Source organism: Notamacropus eugenii, chromosome 7 (genome assembly GCF_028372415.1).
Source record: "Notamacropus eugenii isolate mMacEug1 chromosome 7, mMacEug1.pri_v2, whole genome shotgun sequence".
In the NCBI taxonomy this organism is placed as follows: domain Eukaryota; kingdom Metazoa; phylum Chordata; class Mammalia; order Diprotodontia; family Macropodidae; genus Notamacropus; species Notamacropus eugenii.
The window spans coordinates 135710510-135728691 of record NC_092878.1 but is presented as its reverse complement, the minus strand read 5'-3'; the positions used below and the strand labels follow the sequence as shown (position 1 = coordinate 135728691).

The window sequence follows — 18182 nt, the reverse complement described above, 5'->3', positions numbered from 1 at the left end:
CTCTGTCTTTATAAGACTCACTTTAGGTTTTATCTAGTTGGATTCTAGTCCTATACTTCACCTTCCTCCCTTGGACTTTTTTAATCTTTCAGTCTTTTTATTATATCTCAGTAGACTAAATCTGGTTTTCTTCATCATTTTTTTGATTTAGTAGTCTGCTGCACAGATAACCAAGTTTAGGTATATTCGGTCTCTGGGGTCCTGGAAACCCAGCTGTCTCCATACCCTGAATAAACTCTGGGGTAAGAAGCCTGATCTCAGGTAGTTCCAGTTCTATATGTGCTTCAGTGTCTCCCACACCCATCATGCTAGTTTCATTCTCTTCTTTTATCTATGCAAAACCAAAGTTTTTGTCTGGGTTGGCAGGGGATGTGCAGAGTGAGTCATTGCCAGAGTCATCTGAGCATGGGCCCCGATACATGGACTCTTGAACACAATCTGCCAGGTGGTATGTACTGGCTGTATATGGTGCCAACATGTAATAGTACAGTGAGTTGAACGTTTAAATATTTCAGTTCTCTAATGTTAACTTATGAGGTGTTTATGTTGTCCAAAATTTTAGTCTTTTTATCTTGTAGATTCAGCTTTAGTTACTCGACTTTTTGATGCATATTTCCCCTTTTCATGATTTTGTGGTTAGAGAGGTATGTAGAAAATGACTTCTCTACTATCTGACTGATCATATGATTTCTATTCTTGAGTTATTAATTTGCACAAACGTTGTTTTACCATTTATGTGGTTGTCCTTAGATAAAATTTAATTATATAATCTTCATATATATGTATAATACTTTGATTACTTTTTATGAAAATAAGATGAGAAAAAATGCTTCTAAGGTCATACCTTGTTTACCTAATGTCACTTAAAGGTTTTAATTATTTCTTGTGTATGGAAATTTGTAAAATGTACTTACGTAGAATCACTACCAGCCTTTTAGCTATCATGACTCTAACCAATGTCTCTATTAAAAAAAATAGATTGAGCTTGATGACTATAAATAGAAGAACCTTTTTAGTCATCAGCTTTTGAAAGTAGTTTAATAATTCCATGCTGAGCTTCCTTTCAGCAGATTTAATGAAAATCAGCATGACATTGTAGCTGCTAGTATTGAACTCTGCTACAGTGCTCATGTGTTTCATGGTGAAAGAGATTAGAATAGTGTCTCATAAACTCATATTAATGATTCCATATTCTTTGTCTTAGACAAAAAAATCACAGAAGTCTACCAACAATCTCTCCTCCTCTGAAGGGGGCCCCTGTTTTTCTTCTTCACCAATCTAGTGCCTCGGAATAAGGAACTGTTACATAGCAGTTTTCTACCCTTGTTCCTGGCTTGTTATGGATGTTAGTATTCAGCTTCCTTGGGGCATTCAGGCAGGAAGCAAGGATTATTTGCAGCCTACTGTGAAAATTTATTAATTTGAAAGGATTTCTCCATTTTTTTTTTCAGCTAACACAAGAATAGCAAATGCTTACATCAGTGGTATTACTTCTTATTCTTCATAGAGAGGAAGAATGTCATAATATTGTAATCATCATAATGATTTCTATTTTTTAAAATGTAATTATGCCACAAGAAGTTTCCTTTAGAAAAAATGGCATTCCCTCCCCCCTCTTGAATTCCTTTATTATTTTAAAAATCAAATAGTCTAACCAAAGGACTACATTAATAGGATCACCTTTTTAGAACTAAAAGCTACCTTAGAGATAATCTAGTCCTCCCCATTTTGCAGGTAGTTTCACTAAAGTCACAAGGTATTCAAGTTGTGCTTTACTGTGTCTTTTAGTGTTTTATGGGACTTAGATCATTAGGGAATTTATTCAATATTCTGTTTATTGAGAATCAACGTGTGGTAGTGGGTAGAGAGCTGATATAGGAGTCAAGAAGACTTGGGATCAAATCCTGCTCCTGATGTGCTATGAAAGCTGCTTCACTTCTCAGTGATCCCAACAACTCTCTAAGGCTATGGATTGCTTAGGTCCCCTTTAGTCAAGGGATTTTCCTCCCTGGTAGTTCTATAGGGCGGCAAAATCACAGATGTGAGAAACATTAACAAAATCTGTCTTACTGTGCATTTCTTAATCTTTAAAAAATCAGTTAACTTCAGAATCTAATGTTAACACATTCTATTTTATCCTACAGTTCTCAAATACTCAGTTCAAATATTTGTTGGATCCTTGAGATGTTCCCACATGTTAATTAGTATCCCTTGGGTCTGGTCATAGCAGTCACGATAGACCTAGTCTATATAACATTCAGATATTTGATAGGAAACATCTAGAGTTAATAGTAACTTAGAAACACTCTGACATGCTTTTGAATAGATGTATACTAGAAAAACTTAGGTTTGCTAAGAAGATAGTATCTTCTAAGAAAATTTTAAGGAGACATGAGTTTAAAAAGATGAAATTTCTGATGATCTCCTAAAAGGCTATATAATCGGAATAGTGAAATGGCAACATATTCCTACAAAATCCCAAATTTTCTCTCATAAGAGACACTAAAGTGGATTGTTATTAACACATTCCAGATGGAAGAGCTCTATATCAGAGCTGATTATTAGGATGCTATCAAGAAATGTGGAGATCCAGGACTATGGTGGGGAGCACCTGGGAAGGGAGAATGTTTAGATTTAGAGGGTCATTCATATTCTTTAGGAAAGGAACATAATTGTAAGCCAATTTTTTATTGACTTCAGTGCTGATACATTCCTAACAGGCAGTGCAACTCTTGTGCATGTTATAATGTGATATGTAGAAAGCAGAGAAATGGACTGTGGTTCAACTTGTGATTCAGCTAGAGTAGACCCGATTCTTTCTTCCTTTCTTCTGTGCTGGTGTTGCTTGTAGCCTTAGCTATTGTGTCTTTAGGTCAGGCAAGAGTTCATATGGCATTTCTCTTTCTGTAGCGATCTCATTACTCCATGCTGCTTGGAGGAGCCTTCTAAGAGGGACCTTGAATTTGTGATGAGGTGATCTGCTGATTGTGATTTTGGCTTAGAGTCATGAATCTGATCTTTTATAATCAAGTTCAGTCCTCCATCATTAAAGGTTGGTTAACATCTTTGTGGGCATCTTTTTGAGACGTGATGACAGATTGTCTGGATAATCTTTTGATTGGAAAAAATTAACTGTAGAGTCCTAAACAAAAGATCATATATTTTAAAGTACTAGTTCAGTAAAAGAGGTTTTTCTTCTTTTATTCCAGGAAATGTAAAATTTGTTGTCGATTTTGAGTTTTTTTTTTCACCTCACATTTTCTAGTCCCTTAAGATAAGATAAAAATATTTTGTTTACAACATTCTATCTCCAGTTTAGGAGGTGTTTCTATGATCATTGAATTTAGAATGGAAAGGTTTCTTAGACATATCTCATTTTGCAGGCAAGTATTTGAATGTCATTAGGCGTCCCCATCTAGAAATACTAAATACCCTCATATGCTTGAATTCTTTCTGTTTTTTAAAAGCCTTTGAATCCTTTCTTAATTAGACCTTTTTTTTTGTAATGTGCTTGATAATGGTAGAAATCTTGAAAAGATAGTCAGTACAATTGAAGTTGCAATGGGTTGCTCTTTCTACTTCCCCTCCTTGTTGACTCCTTATCTCTAGCTCTGGTTAGATGATTTACTTATGAATCCAATCTCCCTGGAGGTAATGAATTCTAGGAATACTAAAAAGCAATCCTCCCCAAAATGAAAGAGAATCTTGCCCATTTTAAATACTTGGCATTAGACTGGAGAAGCAAGAAAGAAAAACTGAAGTGACTGTATTTTCAGAGATGACCACATACTTTCTATTTGTCTGTTATTTTGGACTCTAGAAGGACCCAGGGGAAAGTAATAAAAAATTATAATGAGGAGCCAGAAGGACATGTCCATAGGCACACCAGAAAGTAACCTCCATGTCTACATTCTCAAAGCACACAAATACACAAGTCTCAGTGTCATGGGTTGTCCCTCTTACTGAAGGAGGCAGCATGATAGAGTGGAAAAGGAATTGCATTTGGAGGTAGAACACCTGCCAGAAACTTCTGTCCCTACTACTTATCACCCATGAGGTCTTATACAAGGCACTTTTTTTCAGGACTGAAGAACCACTTCTCAGACAAGAGATATGTCAAGGAAATTCCTGTTTCCTCTGAGGTCTCTTCTAATCTTTAAAAAACATATTAATTTTTAGAATCCATTTTATTTCCAAGTATTTCTCTCCTCTTCCTAGAGAATCATCCTTTGTAAGAAGAAAAAACATACAATCAGTAAGAATTCACCAAAACATCATCCTACTCTGATATGTAATGTTCCATTATCCCCATCCCACCCTTCCCCCCACCTCAGCAAAGAAGAACAGGAGATGTGATCTTTTTTTTCTGGACCAAGTTTGACCATTATAATTACATGCCATTTAGTTTCATTTTTTTCTCTGCTCATTTAAAAAAGGTTGTATTCACTCTGTATATGCTTTTCCTTATTCCACTTCTATTACTGTTCTTCTTGCATAAGTCTTCTCATACTTTTCTGTATTCTTCATATTTATCATGTCTTATGGTACAGTGAAATTCCATTAAATTCATGTACCACAGTTTATTTAGCCAATCCTCTGTTGATGGGCATCTTACATTCTTTTCAGTTCTTTTATTTAACCAAGTGAGAAATTTTATTAGTATTTTTCTATGATTCATTTCGAATCTTTTCTCTTGCCTGATTGGTAGTGCTTTTTGAAGCTAAATTAGAATCTTTTTGCTCCTCCTCCTCCTCGTCCTCCTCCTCCTCCTTCTCCTCCTCTTCTACCTCCTCCTCCTCCTTCTCCTCCTCCTCTTCCTCACCATCACCACCATCCTCTTCCTCCTCCTCCTCCTCCTGCTCCTGCTCCTGCCGCTGCTGCTTCTCCCCCCGTTCCCTTGGAGCGGACCGTCCTGGTGCCTCTTTTGTGAAGCGGCGGCTGAGGAGACCCCCGGACTCGCCATGGCCGACGAGAAGCCAAAGGAAGGAGTCAAGACTGAAAACAACGACCACATTAATTTGAAGGTGGCAGGGCAAGATGGTTCGGTGGTGCAATTTAAGATTAAGAGGCACACACCACTTAGTAAACTAATGAAAGCCTATTGTGAACGACAGGGTTTGTCAATGAGGCAGATCAGATTCCGATTTGATGGGCAACCAATCAATGAAACAGACACACCTGCACAGTTGGAAATGGAGGATGAAGATACAATTGATGTATTCCAACAGCAGACAGGAGGCGCTTACTAAAAAGAAAATCTACAACTGTACTCCAGAACTGTGCTCCCAAGGAAGACAATACATTCACAATTAGAAAACCAAGATTTGGTTCATCCACATCCTGACTACTGCAGTATAGTTTTCTCTCTTCTTTGATTCCCTTCCCCCATTCCTTTATTGTACATAAAGTAACTGGTGTATGTGCACAGGCATAATGCGTATTTTTTTTTTTTAACTAAATGGCCGATGGTATGTTTTGATCAACATCAAATGGAGATGGGGAAGGGAAAAAACAAACTGGTTCTGTGAAAATATCCCTTTTCTCCATTAGTGGCATGCTCATTCAACTTTTATCTTTATATTCCAGTAAGTTATTTTGCTCTCACTGTTTAACAACAACAAAAAAAAAACCTACAAAAAAAATCCTTGCATACCTTGTTTGATTGGATAATTTCAATGTTTTTCTTTTATCATTGTAAAACCAAGGACGATTTTATAACTTTTTTGTACCTAGCTGTTACATGTAGGGCAATCTCTGTCTCTCAGCAGGGATAAATTACTATAAAGAAATTGATCCTAGATAGTTTTCCCTTTAAGTCAAACATCTTGTTGTTTAAATAAACTTCTTGTTTAAAATAAAAAAAAAAAAGAATCTTTTTGTTTTCCACTTCTAAAAATGCACTGCATTCTTCTTATAAACTGCATTCTCTAATTTTCTTATCCTCCTTCTTCAAGGAAACCCATGTGTTTAATATGCTTCTCCGAAGTTTAGTCCATACCAAATGGTTATTTAATCCAAATATCTGAGTTACATGTTGAGCTGTTCCCTCAGGTGTAAATATAGTTGAACAGCCAAGACCACTAGGGATTTGAAGTGAGGACCACACATCTTGAGCTCCCTAATCAGACATAAGGGAAGGACAGTTGATTACTGATATGCAGTGTCACCAGACTTTATTTGTCCCAAACCATTGCTTCTGCCAGCTACTGCCACAAATACAGTAGGAACACCATTTCCCTCATACCCTGCTTTAATCTTTAAAGTTTTTTCTGGTACTTTATGGGCAGATGTTACTCAGAGTTCACAGGGAATTCCATAGTTCCCACAAGCCTTCTTAATATTTTCACAATACCCAACGTCAGAAGTTGAGCCCATCAATACCACAGCTCTGCATGGACTTTCCACTTTAAGGAGCAGCTCCACTTTTTCTGCCACCCATTTAAAGTTTTTCTTCACCATCTGGAGGCCTTCAGGAGTCACTTCCTCAAGGTCCCAATATGACTGTTGGTCTTGTTGTTAGGTTCTATCACCAGATGGCCAGAGCCTCCAGGAATCGTTATCAATAACATCAGCAAGAACAATTTCTTTTGTGGTTACATCAACACCAAATTCAATCTTCATGTCAAACAGTGTTCAGTTATGAGGTAACCAGGATTTTTTTCCAGTACTTCAAAAATAATCTTTGTGGAATGACTCATGATATCCACTTCAGTCTGACCTATGTTAAGTCCAGCAAAAAACCATTTTGCAGTGATAACCTGTTCTTCAGACCACTGTGGATCATTGTTGGCATCATCCTTGAAAAACACCTCTACTTTAGGTGGGTAAAACTTGTATCCTTCTTTGACACCAGGATTTCTTTTGAGAAAAGAACCAGTTGCAATTCTTCTACATACCCATTCAATTGAAATCATTTCCCATTGAGGTACAATGAAAATTGTCTCACCACATCTTTTTGGTGAGAGCAGTTTTGCTACCTGCTTTCTATAACAATTCAAAACAGCCAGTAATTTTATTTGAGACTGCAGCTTTTCCATCCAGGTGATTTTTTTCTAGAGGCATCGCCTACTGTAATCTGGTCTCTAGATTCCAAGGGGACTTTTCCACAATTCATAGGACTATCCAACAATTCATAGACTTCTTTTGTTTTACTGTCATAGAGCTTCTTACCAATCTGTGGTCCCCATTTCTCTGGTTGTGGCAGTGACTAATTGAAAGATGGGAACCTGGGGAAAGGAAGAGTTATTTTTTTCTTTTAAAGCATTGCTTTAAATATTTTGGTGTCAATGGGTCCCTTTCAGTTTTGAGAATCTGTGATTCTTTTTTTATAATGGAGAAATGATTGGATTTTTGATCAGACTAGAGGGTTTCAAATGCTACTTCTTCAATTTACTTTACATGACTTTGACCAAGGTGCTTTATCTCTCTGAACTTGGTTTTCTTTGTCTTTAAAATGAAAGCCCTGAACTAGATTCCTTTTCAGCTTTAAGCATGTGACTAATGATTACAACAGCTACCATTTATATAGCACTTCAGGGTTTGCAAACCACTCTAAATATTTGTTTCATTTGATCTTCTCAACAACCCTGGGAGGTAGGTCTATAATTATCCACATTTTGTAGCAGACAGAGATTCAGTGACTTGCCCAGGGGGTCATACAGCTAGGAGGTGTCGGAGGTGCATGGGGTGTTTAGGGAGGACTAACACCTGAGCCCTTTTCAGGGCTGCTTATCCACCTCTGGTGTCCACCTTTCACCAAACTCTCACCTGTGGACTCAAGAAGCTGTAGCATGCATGGAGGCCACACTCTGGTAAAACCATCTCAGCAGACTGGCTAAACCAGATTGAGGGTAACTGACAGACCTCAAACTGATTAGTGAGTTAGGGTGACGTCCACCCCAAGCATGCGAAGAATTATCCCTGCAGAATTGGCAGGTGAGAACAGCTTGTTACAATGGCTGTGAAGCTGGCAGAAGCAGATGCTGTGGAACACTTAGAACTTGGTCAGATATAGAAGATGCCAAGGTTATCCACAGCTTCCCAGGCCATGGCCAGTCATCCTGACTTTTGTCCTGCCACTGGACTTTGATGACTCTGGGAGGAAGACTGAGACTGATGACTTTGTGCAACTCGGCCTCACTTGAATTCAATTCATATGCAAGGCAAGACGTCACTGGCGTGATGTCATCGGTCCTCTTCCAGAATGAAGGATGGACAAAAGTAACAAGTGTCTGAGGGCAGATTTGAACTCAAGTCTTTCTGATTTCTATAATCCTTTGGTGCTTGTATTCTCAACTCACACTGTATAGAGCCTCAAGACTTTTCCTCATAACAACCCTGTGTGCTTCCTTAGAGTCAAAATCATTTGTTTGTCATGAAAGAATAAACCACCTCCAGCCTGAAGAGGAAAAGTGGGAAAGAAAAACCAGGAAAGAAACTTTCTCACTACGCACAAGTTCTCATTCTGTGTCTGAATCGGTCTTGGTCTCGGTCTCTGTCTTTGTCTCTCTCTTTTGCCTCTTTCTCTTCTCACTGGAAATGCCCAGAAATATCACTCATACTTAAGAGGAAAAGACAGAGAAGACCCCTCCAGAGGTTGAACTTTCTGTGGTGAGCAGCATGAGAAACGAGACCATCCCTGAGGGGCTGTTTCCATCATGCCACAGGGAAATGTCCTGGGAAGCATGCTGGACCAGGAGTCAGAATCAGGGCTTCTGCCTTTGTATCCTGGCTTTTGCCTTTACTTTCTGTGCAACATTGAGTGACTTTAACTTTCTGAGCCTCAGTTTCCACATCTAGAATGTGGAGATAATGTGAGGAAAAGTTGTTTTCAACCTTAGCATTGCTAGGTGAATGTGGGATATGACTGGCAGAAACAGTGGGGATCAGGGTACTAAGAATTTGGGTTGAAGAATTTCACCCGCATTTTACAGAGCTACCTTTCTTTACATTTCCTAACTTCTGTTCTTATCACCAGAAAAAAGAATAAAGATATCTACTGTTAGTTGAATGCAGTTATCTTTCTCTGAAAATAATTCAGTTAATCATATTCGTATAATAATAAAACTGAAGAAGCAGATTTGGTGAAAATAAATTCGAGAGTTTAGGAGGAGGGGTGGGGATAGAACAAGGTGTTGTGGAATATAGGGGGCTAAATAGAGGCTGAAGGCAGCAGGATGAGGGGCAAGTGATCAGCTCCACTTACTGTATTTTCTAACAATCATTTGCAGCCTGAGGCAGAGAGAGGACAGGTGAGGGTGAGGAGAGAGAGGAGAGAGACTGGAGTGGTTACAGGTTGAGGTGGCAGGTAGAAGGGGAGACTAAGAGGTGTATAAGCAGGGATGTTGTGAGGCTTCAAGGAGATAATAGATGGAAAGCATCTTGCAAACCCTAAAATGACATTTAAATGCCAATTATTAAGGTCATGATTATTGTGACTATCCTGATGAGCCTCCAGTCTAGTGAGGACATCATTCCCTGACTTTTTCCTACATTCCTACTGAGCTTAAATAGTGTTTATTACGTAACACAGGCATATGTGCTCTCCAGGAAAAAAATGTGTGCACACACTTTCAATTTTAATCTGCATTCTTAGCACTTTATATAGCCTAGAAAATCGGTAAAACAAATCCAGCCCTGCTTTTTAGTGGTTGTTAATTTTTTTAGGTGTAAATACACTGAAAATTTGACAGTCAAGTTTCTCAAATTGGAATTGTCTCCAGTACCATTGTGTATAAGCATGCATGCCTGGGATAGGTGTAGTGAAATTTGTGAGGCAGGCAGCCTTAAATATTTTATGTGAATCCAAGTGAAAATTTCTGTACTAATCATTGGAAGTGGGCAAATAATTGGGATACTGAATTGAGGTGCGTACAGCTGGGGTATATCCCACCTGTTTTGGGATATATGGGACCTTATTTGGCTAAGATTATACTTGACTGAAATAGACAGGGACTATATGAAGTGGAGTGAGTTAAAAAATGTGTGGATGTTGGTGGAAAATTGAGGGCACGGAGCTATTTAAATGTGTGAAATCACTGAAGTTGGCTGATAAATTGGCATGCAGGTAGAATCTAAGTCTCTTTTGTAGATTCCTTTGGAGGATTGCTAAATACTTTGAAATCCTAAAATTGAAACTAAAAAGAAAAAATATTCCAATAAAAGTCTAATATTACTTTTATTTCTCTACATGTGGAAAAGAAAAATATTTTAGGCCAAAAAGGGGGTAGGAGATTCCTATTTGTGTTTCGTTGCAGCTATTTTTTTCTTGAAAAAATACTTCATTTGCTATCATATTCCATGTTATTTTTCTTTTGATTTTTTCTCAAACTAGATAAATACTACATTATTTCTCTTTTTCTTTCTGCTAGAAGATAATCATTCCAAAGGCAAAGTACACAGTGGGTCTGCACTCCTTAAACTATAATTTACAAGCTCCCGTCAATATCTTTCTCTTTAATGATCAGCTTTGAAGAATTGGTTCAAAGCAAAGACACTTACTGAAATGGTACAGTAAGATATGTAACAACAAAACATTTTTTGCCTATTCGTGTGCAGATATAGCCAGCCCAGGCTGGCTGTTTTACTGTTCACACTTTTGCAAATGTTTATTATATTTCTAAAATAGCCAAAAGTAGAGATACAGAAAACTCACAGCTTCTTTAGATTCAAGACAGTATATCAGAACATATATTTTGTTAAATAGATCAAAATAAGAAATCTAAAGAATTTCCTTCATTACTGGGATAGTCAACTTGTCTAGTACATACTGATCACCAAAGAGAATCCTAAATTTCCTTCGGCATTAAGAGTCAGAACAAAGCTGGCTTTTAATACTGAAAGATTTTCTTCAATATTTTTTACTTCTACCCCTTTCTGGTATAAGTCAGACGTGGATAAGAGAGACTCAGAAAAATGCAAAATATGCTTATTATTGCTTTGATAAACTTGATGGATAGTGTTGAAAAAATCTTCAAAGTAAAATAATCCTCTAATCACTAGGACGCAAAGGAAACAGATTGCAATTCTAATGATAAATATCTTTAAGATCTTTCTAATTACTTTAGAATATGGTTTTTAGTTTTAGACAAATTATTTTATTCATTGTAATGGACCTATATCTTAATTTAGAAATACACTTACCATTGCTGCTTAACTATGAAATTAATGTTAATGGTGGATTAAAAAAAATTTAAACTTTCATATTTGAATAATTCACTAGGGTTAAGGCCTTTCATTGACTTGATTGGCTGCATAAAAACTTCACAGCCTAAACATTTGTCAGCAGTTCACCAACATGCAGTGGAAATGTGTGATTGCATCTGTTTCTTCATATTTCATCTCACTCAACACACTTAGGGGGCATTTAGTTTACTGATGTTCAGATGATTTAATTAGTTAAGTTCCAATAATGTGTTCATGGGAAGATAGACTTCTTAGCATATGCATGTGATTAGAGTGCAGGCACAGTACTGTAATTATTTTTGAGAGTTTGCTACTGTGTAGTAGATGAACTGTGTACATGGTAAATTTAATATACTTTAATTTTAAATCGCGCAAAATTTCTCTTTTTGCTTTGTAGCTAAAACTGTTTTCCAAATTGCTTTTCTAGCTAATAGGTAATCTGCATACACTGCTGTTTTTATTTTTTAGTTGTCTTTATTTTTATTGATTTATTTTTATTCTCTTAAATTTCTGCTTGTACCTTTGACAAAACTTTTACTTTTAGTCCCACAAGGCTGTGAGAGCTATGACTAAAATGAAAAGAAAAGGGAAAGTCGCATTATTGTAAACACTCTTAGGAAACAAATATAAGAAAACTGTGAAGCTACTGATGATAAGAGAAAACCCTTTGCTCCCTGGGGTCTTACTGTGTACATGTAAATCCCAATTCCTGTTCTCTGATACAATTGTTTGCAAGTGTTACATCTTACTGTCACCATTCCAGAACATCTTTCAGGAATAAAGGGGAGAGTTCCACCAACACAAACACGTGCAGCTCTGGACTTTATTTGAGGTATATGTCGCTAGTGTTCCCCTTCCTTACATTCTCTGTTATCAGTGAGACCAAAGGGAAAGCAGAGGGGAGTCCTTGAGTCAGTTGTAGACCATTCCCTGAACCGACACCACAGGGTTCCAGCTTCCACATCCCTTACCCACGTGGTCCCATTCTAAAGGGCTGCTACCAGCGTTTGCTCAACTGAAGCACATATGGTGCCAGCCTTAACATCCGAAAGAGAGGAGTGGCAGACAAAGTTCCCCCACACGAATTCACCTGTGCTCCCCCACTACCATAGCCCACTGTTCTGCTTTCTTTCTTGCTGAAATTCAAACTTGATTTGATGATGGTTTTTTTTTTAAGTTCTGACAGAGACAATGTTAAATCTCAATCTCTTCTAGCAAATTTTAATATCTTTGAAGAGCATTTCTTGCACAAAAAAAGAGATATGGAAGAATTTTGAGCTTTAACTATGTAGACAGACCTTAAAAATTATGGTCCTCAGGAAGTAGGAATATAAAATGGTCTCCAAGATAAAAGGGGACCAAGAATATTTTTAAGGAAATTGTATCCATAATAAAAATGAAAGTTATAGAAACTGACAATTATCTTAAATTTAATTTTTATGTACAGGAAGTAAAATATTACAAACATAGAATTTTCTTTGTGAACCCCTTTTTAATGTCATATGGAGAAGCACAGTTCCTTGGATGACAATTTAGGAAATCCTTTCTTATAAGGAAACTTATTTTTTCTTTGGCTTTGAAACAATATTTTATAATTCAATTCCAAAGTTTCCTACCAAGCAAGTAAAAAATAAGTCCCTTTTATTCATTACAGCACACTTTGAGTTCCCTGAGAGAAAGTTGGATTGTTAAGGTCCACCAGTGAATCATTCTTATATACTCCTCCAGGGGTTTTATTCTTTCTTTTTTTAAATCAATATCATTTTATTTTTTCCCATTACATGTAAAGATAGTTTTCACGTTCTTTTTTTTAAATAAGATTTTGAGTTGCAAATTTCCCCCCCTCCTTTCCTTCTCCCCTCCCTCCCAAAGAGGGCAAGGAATTTGGTATAGGTTATACGTTTGCAATCATAAGTATATTTCCATATTATTCATGTTGTGAAAAAAGAAAGAGAATAAAAGGCAAAAGTCATGAAAAAGAAACAAAAAAAAGTCAAAATAGTATGCTTTCATCTACTTTCAGCATATCCTATTTTAAACTGAATTAGTAGGATAGCACATAATTTTTTTTTCTCATGACCATTTAGTGCATGATTATTTCAATCTGTTTAGATTATGACCAATTTTCAGTCTTTGAGAATTCTGCTACTTACGTCTTTAGACGAAAAGTAAAAGAGTTTGCAATGTCAAAAACATGTATAGGCAGAAATGGATTTTATGTGATAATTTTCATGAAGGTGAACATGCCATTACTTATTAGCCCAGCAATAACATTATGAAATCCATACTCCAATGAGGTCCAGGAAAGAGAAAAGGGACTCGTATGTATATGAATAATTATAACAGTTATTTATGTCGTGGCAAAGAATTGGAAACTGAGGGAATGCCCAACAAGTGGAGAATGGTTGTATAAGTTATGGCATATGGATATAATAGAACGCTATTATGCAGTAAGAAATAATGAAGGAGATGGAAAGGAGGAGATTGAGAATTAGGCTAATTAGACTCCCTCTATTACCTCTATCAGTAATTGCATTCTGAGGGGTTATACATATCACATTTTCATATAAGATTTTGAAACATTTTTACCTTGTTTAGTCCCTTCTGTTTGCATGCTCATCTTTACCTTTCTATGTTTTTCTTGAGTCTTGTGTTTAGTATATTGCATCATATCACATCATATCATGTCATGTCATGTCATATATGTTTGTATGTATGTTTAGTATATCTACTCCTCTCTGGTCTTTACATTAGGAATACTTGTTCACAATTTCATCAAAGGTTCCTTTCCCCCCCTGTAGGATTATATGCAATTTTTCTAGGTAAGTTATTCCTGTTTATAAGCAGATCTATCTATCTATCTATCTATCTATCTATCTATCTATCTATCTATCTATCCATCTTGTGCTTTCTTTTGGTGGTGACTTCTAAATCTTGTGTGATCCTGACGGTGGCCCTTTGATACTTGAATTCTTGCTTTCTTTCTAACTGCTTACAGTATTATTTTCTTGGACTTGGAAGCTTTGGATTTTGATTGTGATATTCCTGGAAGTCTTCACTGGGAAGTTTGACACCTGTGCTCTGTAGTTTCAGAAGGCTCCACTTAGCTTTGGAACTCCTCTTTATTCCACTGCAGGCTTCCACCCTGGGCTGAAGGCTAGAACTGAGTTCACTCTGCTCCTGGCATCAGTCACATAGCTACTGTCCACCTCTGAACTTGTTTCTTGCTCTGTGCATAGGTAGGAGCCATTACCCCTTTTCTTCACTGCCCTTATGAGCATATTTCCCATCAGCTTGACTTGGAACTGGGTAATAGGAACAGAGCTTCAAGAGGGCTCCCATTCCTGCATACTGGGCTAGTTCAGGAACTCCTTGGCATCTCTTCCTGCCCAGATGCTTATTGCCCTAGTGCTCATTCTTGTTTCTCTTTTAGTCCCTGGGTCCTGTAATGATACATATGTGATATACTCCTGGCCAGATCTGTCCCCATGGTCAGCAGATCTCTCTTTCTTTCATGTTAATCTGCCCTGATCTGGAAATCGAACTCATTGTAACTTTTTCTTGGATTTTCCAGCCAGAATTCAGTTGGGTACATTTTCTAGATCTTTGGGATGGAGTTATGTTGGGGAGCTAAGCTGTACTCTCCACCATTTGTTTGAATTCAGATTTCCTACTTGGACTGTTATTGACATATTGACTCACCATGACCTTTGCTCATGTTTTTATTATCCACAATTTATTAATAAATTAAACTATTAAATCACTACGTATACTCTATGTATCATCCCATTTCCTTTCTTTTGCTAGCATAGTTCTCAAATAATTATCTACAATCACTGCTTTTCCCTTTTCATTCTTTTCATCTGTATTTGGGTCCCACGAAGTATGTAGCACAATTAGGTATAATAATCAAATACTTTGTGAAGACAGTATAAATGTTTTACATATATGTATGACTATTTGTCACATATGTGTAGGTGCTGTTCTGAGTAACAAAGTAAGAATTCATTTAAAAATACTCCTGAATTTACAGTAGATTCTGGTTACTGTGTATTTTCTTTAAAAAAGGAGTATTGATGCCTTTTGTTTTTTATACATAGTCATTGCCAAATATACCTCCCATCCCTATGAAGTTAGTCAGTCAACCTTTATTAGTGCCAATTATTTATGAAATACAGTGCTAAGCAGTGGGGACTTGGGGCATGGAAAAAGAAAGTACTAGACTTAGAGGGGGACAACATGGAAGTAACTGTGTACAAGCACACTGTAGAGAGTATACATTGGAAGTGGTTGTGATATGTGTGTGTATACACATATACATACATATATGTAAAGGATAATTTTTTTTTTGGTGGGGGATAGGAAGAGAAGGCATAACAGTTGGGGAAATCTAGGTAGTTCTTGAGCAGAGAAATTGGGTAGCTCTTGAGCAGAGTTTTGAAGAGGATGAGAGATCTTAAGGGGCAGCGTGGGGTGGGTGTTCCATTTTGGGTATGGGAGATAGACAGTGGGAAGGCACTGAGATCAGAGCTCATAGGTCATGGGATCAGAGGTCAAAGGAGTTCAAAAACCATCTAATCCAATTTCCTTATTTTTTAGTTGAGAAAACCAAGGCCCAGGGAGGTTTGGTGATTTGTCCAAGACAGATGTAGTGTCATGTGAGAGGAACACTCAGAAGTCTAATTTGGCTGGACTGTAGAGTGTGGGAAGGGGAGTAATATAATATGTTTGAAAAGGCAGTTTGTAAAGGGGTTTGAAAGCCAAAAGGGAGAGCTTAGGTTCATCTTAGAGGCACTCGTGAGCCTGGTGGAGGGTCCGTTCGGTTCCAGATGATGCCTCTCCTCTGATCTCTGCTTCTGACCCTTCACATTTCTTTCTTTCCCATGCCCCACCAGTCACATTGCTCTGGACCTTTGCTCTTCTCCTCCAGACTTCTCACCCTGGCAGATCATTCTTTTCTGATTTTGTTGGTTCCTCTTGGAGCCTCTGGTTTACAGCCATGGTCACGTTTTCATTGTTTTCCAGATCTGTTTCTGCTCTTCTCTGCACTGGTTTTTACTTAAAAGCTTGTCTTTGTTACAAGGGAAGATTTAGTTCTGGAGTAAGCATAGGTATAATGCAGAACTGATTCAATCAAGCATAAAATGTTCACCATGAGCTAGGTAGCCTGATAAGCCCAGAGAATACAAAGACAGTCCAAACAGGGTCCTCAGTCTCAGGGAGCTCATGTTCCAGTGGGCAAGGCAATATGTAAGTAACTAGGTATATCCACTGCAAATAGAAAGTGATGCCAGAGAGAATATCCTACTGGTGGAGGTGTGTAAGGTGGAGGGGAGTTGGGAAAAGGGCTCTTGCAGAAAGATGGATTGGAGCTGAGTCTTGAGAGAAATCAAGGAAGCTAGAAGATGGAGGTGAGGGAGGAGAGCATGCCAGGTACAGAGTGGTATGCAGGAGCCATAGACAGTTGACCAGAGCATCTAATCTCTATAGGGGAGGAAGGCATTAAGAAATCTGGAAGGTAGAAAGGGACCAGGTTGTGAAGGACTTTAAAGGTCTAACTCCTTAACTTGCATACTTTGAAGAAATGGTATTACATAGATAAATGTTACTACCACTAATGATATATAACTTGTTAATATTAGATATTATAAATATTCAAAATGTTTTCTCTCACCTTGAAAATAGTCTTCTAGTTATAGCCCATGGAGTGAGATACAAGACTCTTCTCATTTTTCTTTTCTGTTAACAAATGTTTGACTGATTTTGAGTGTCCTTTAGAAATTAGGTTTATATCCAAATAATAAGAGGAAAGGATTTATACATGGTGTGTCACTTAGACTAATTCTGGTTTTACTATTTTGTGCTTATCTAAGATGTCATTTACTTTAAATATTTTTCTCATCAATGAAAAGAGATCTTATGTGTTTTATGAAGCCTAGGAACAATGTTAAATAATGATACTTGAAACTGGGATGACCATCATTTGAGTTAGATGAATGCTGAGAATGCAGAAATGAAAATGAACTTCAGGTACTAAGAAATAAATGCCTTGGTTATTCATGTTATTGTTCTGAGGAAATCGAAGTAGTAGGAATGTTTCTATGTTTAATAATCCTGATAAAAATGGAACATAACTAAGTTTTGAAAAAGACTTCATGTAATTTCACAAAACAAAGTGTAGCTTACATGTGTCAATTTAGAACATTTTTTTCTAGCAACAAAATAAGTTGTATAAGAATGGTACATTTTGAGATTGCTTTATTTTTGCCATTTCAAGTGATATCATACATCAGCTTTTCACTTGTATTGCATAAATTTTAATGGTGGATAACAAAAGTGAACAGTGATTAACATTATTTAACTTGCTACCAACTAATCTTATTTCTGGAAATGTCAAATGAATCGAAGTGCATGACCTACAAGCCTTTTTAGCAAAAAATACATTTTATGTTGAATTTCATTTTTACTGAAGAGAAAAATGTCAAAAGATGTCTTTTCATTAAGTTTCAAGAAGAAATGAGAAAAGATGGGGAAAAACACTGAGTGATTCAGCAATAACTTTTCATTTCTTAAGGAAAAAATGTTTATTTTGTTAAACTGAAGTTGTACACATTAAATTATAGGATGACTGAAAACAAAACTAATCCCTGTCCAATTTTGTTCAATATGCTAATGCATATGAAATATCATGATCCACAGCCATTGAGACAAATATTCTGATGTGAAAATTATACTTTGTGGGACTAAATTAATCTTTCACAATCAAATGACCAGGTTCTTTCACAATACTGATTACTCTTTTACAGAAAACTCTTAAATGACTTTGTCTTTTAATAGTGCCTTTAGAATTTTCAGTGTGACACTTGAAAAAACAATAAGAAATATTAAAAAAATAGAAATGGTAATTTATCTTTCTCCTAGGGAAATCATTTCATATTAGAATGCATTTAAGCTTTGTTTTCAAGATTTACAGCACTGCAATATTGTCAGAAGTATTT

The 18182-nt window shown here is 36.8% G+C and overlaps 2 protein-coding genes and 1 pseudogene across 3 annotated transcripts in view; 2 read left to right on the top strand and 1 right to left on the bottom strand.

Moving 5' to 3' along the window:
* STPG2 (sperm tail PG-rich repeat containing 2) overlaps positions 1–18182 on the top strand; it is a 579741-nt gene that overhangs the window by 167280 nt on the left and 394279 nt on the right. The gene's annotated exons all lie outside the window — the stretch shown is intronic.
* On the top strand, positions 4763–5868 carry LOC140514395 (small ubiquitin-related modifier 2). The gene has a single exon (XM_072624687.1). The coding sequence runs from the start codon at positions 4962–4964 to the stop codon at positions 5247–5249; it is 288 nt and encodes a 95-aa protein (XP_072480788.1). The 5' UTR covers positions 4763–4961; the 3' UTR covers positions 5250–5868.
* LOC140513932 (bifunctional phosphoribosylaminoimidazole carboxylase/phosphoribosylaminoimidazole succinocarboxamide synthetase pseudogene) lies at positions 5912–16185 on the bottom strand (annotated as a pseudogene).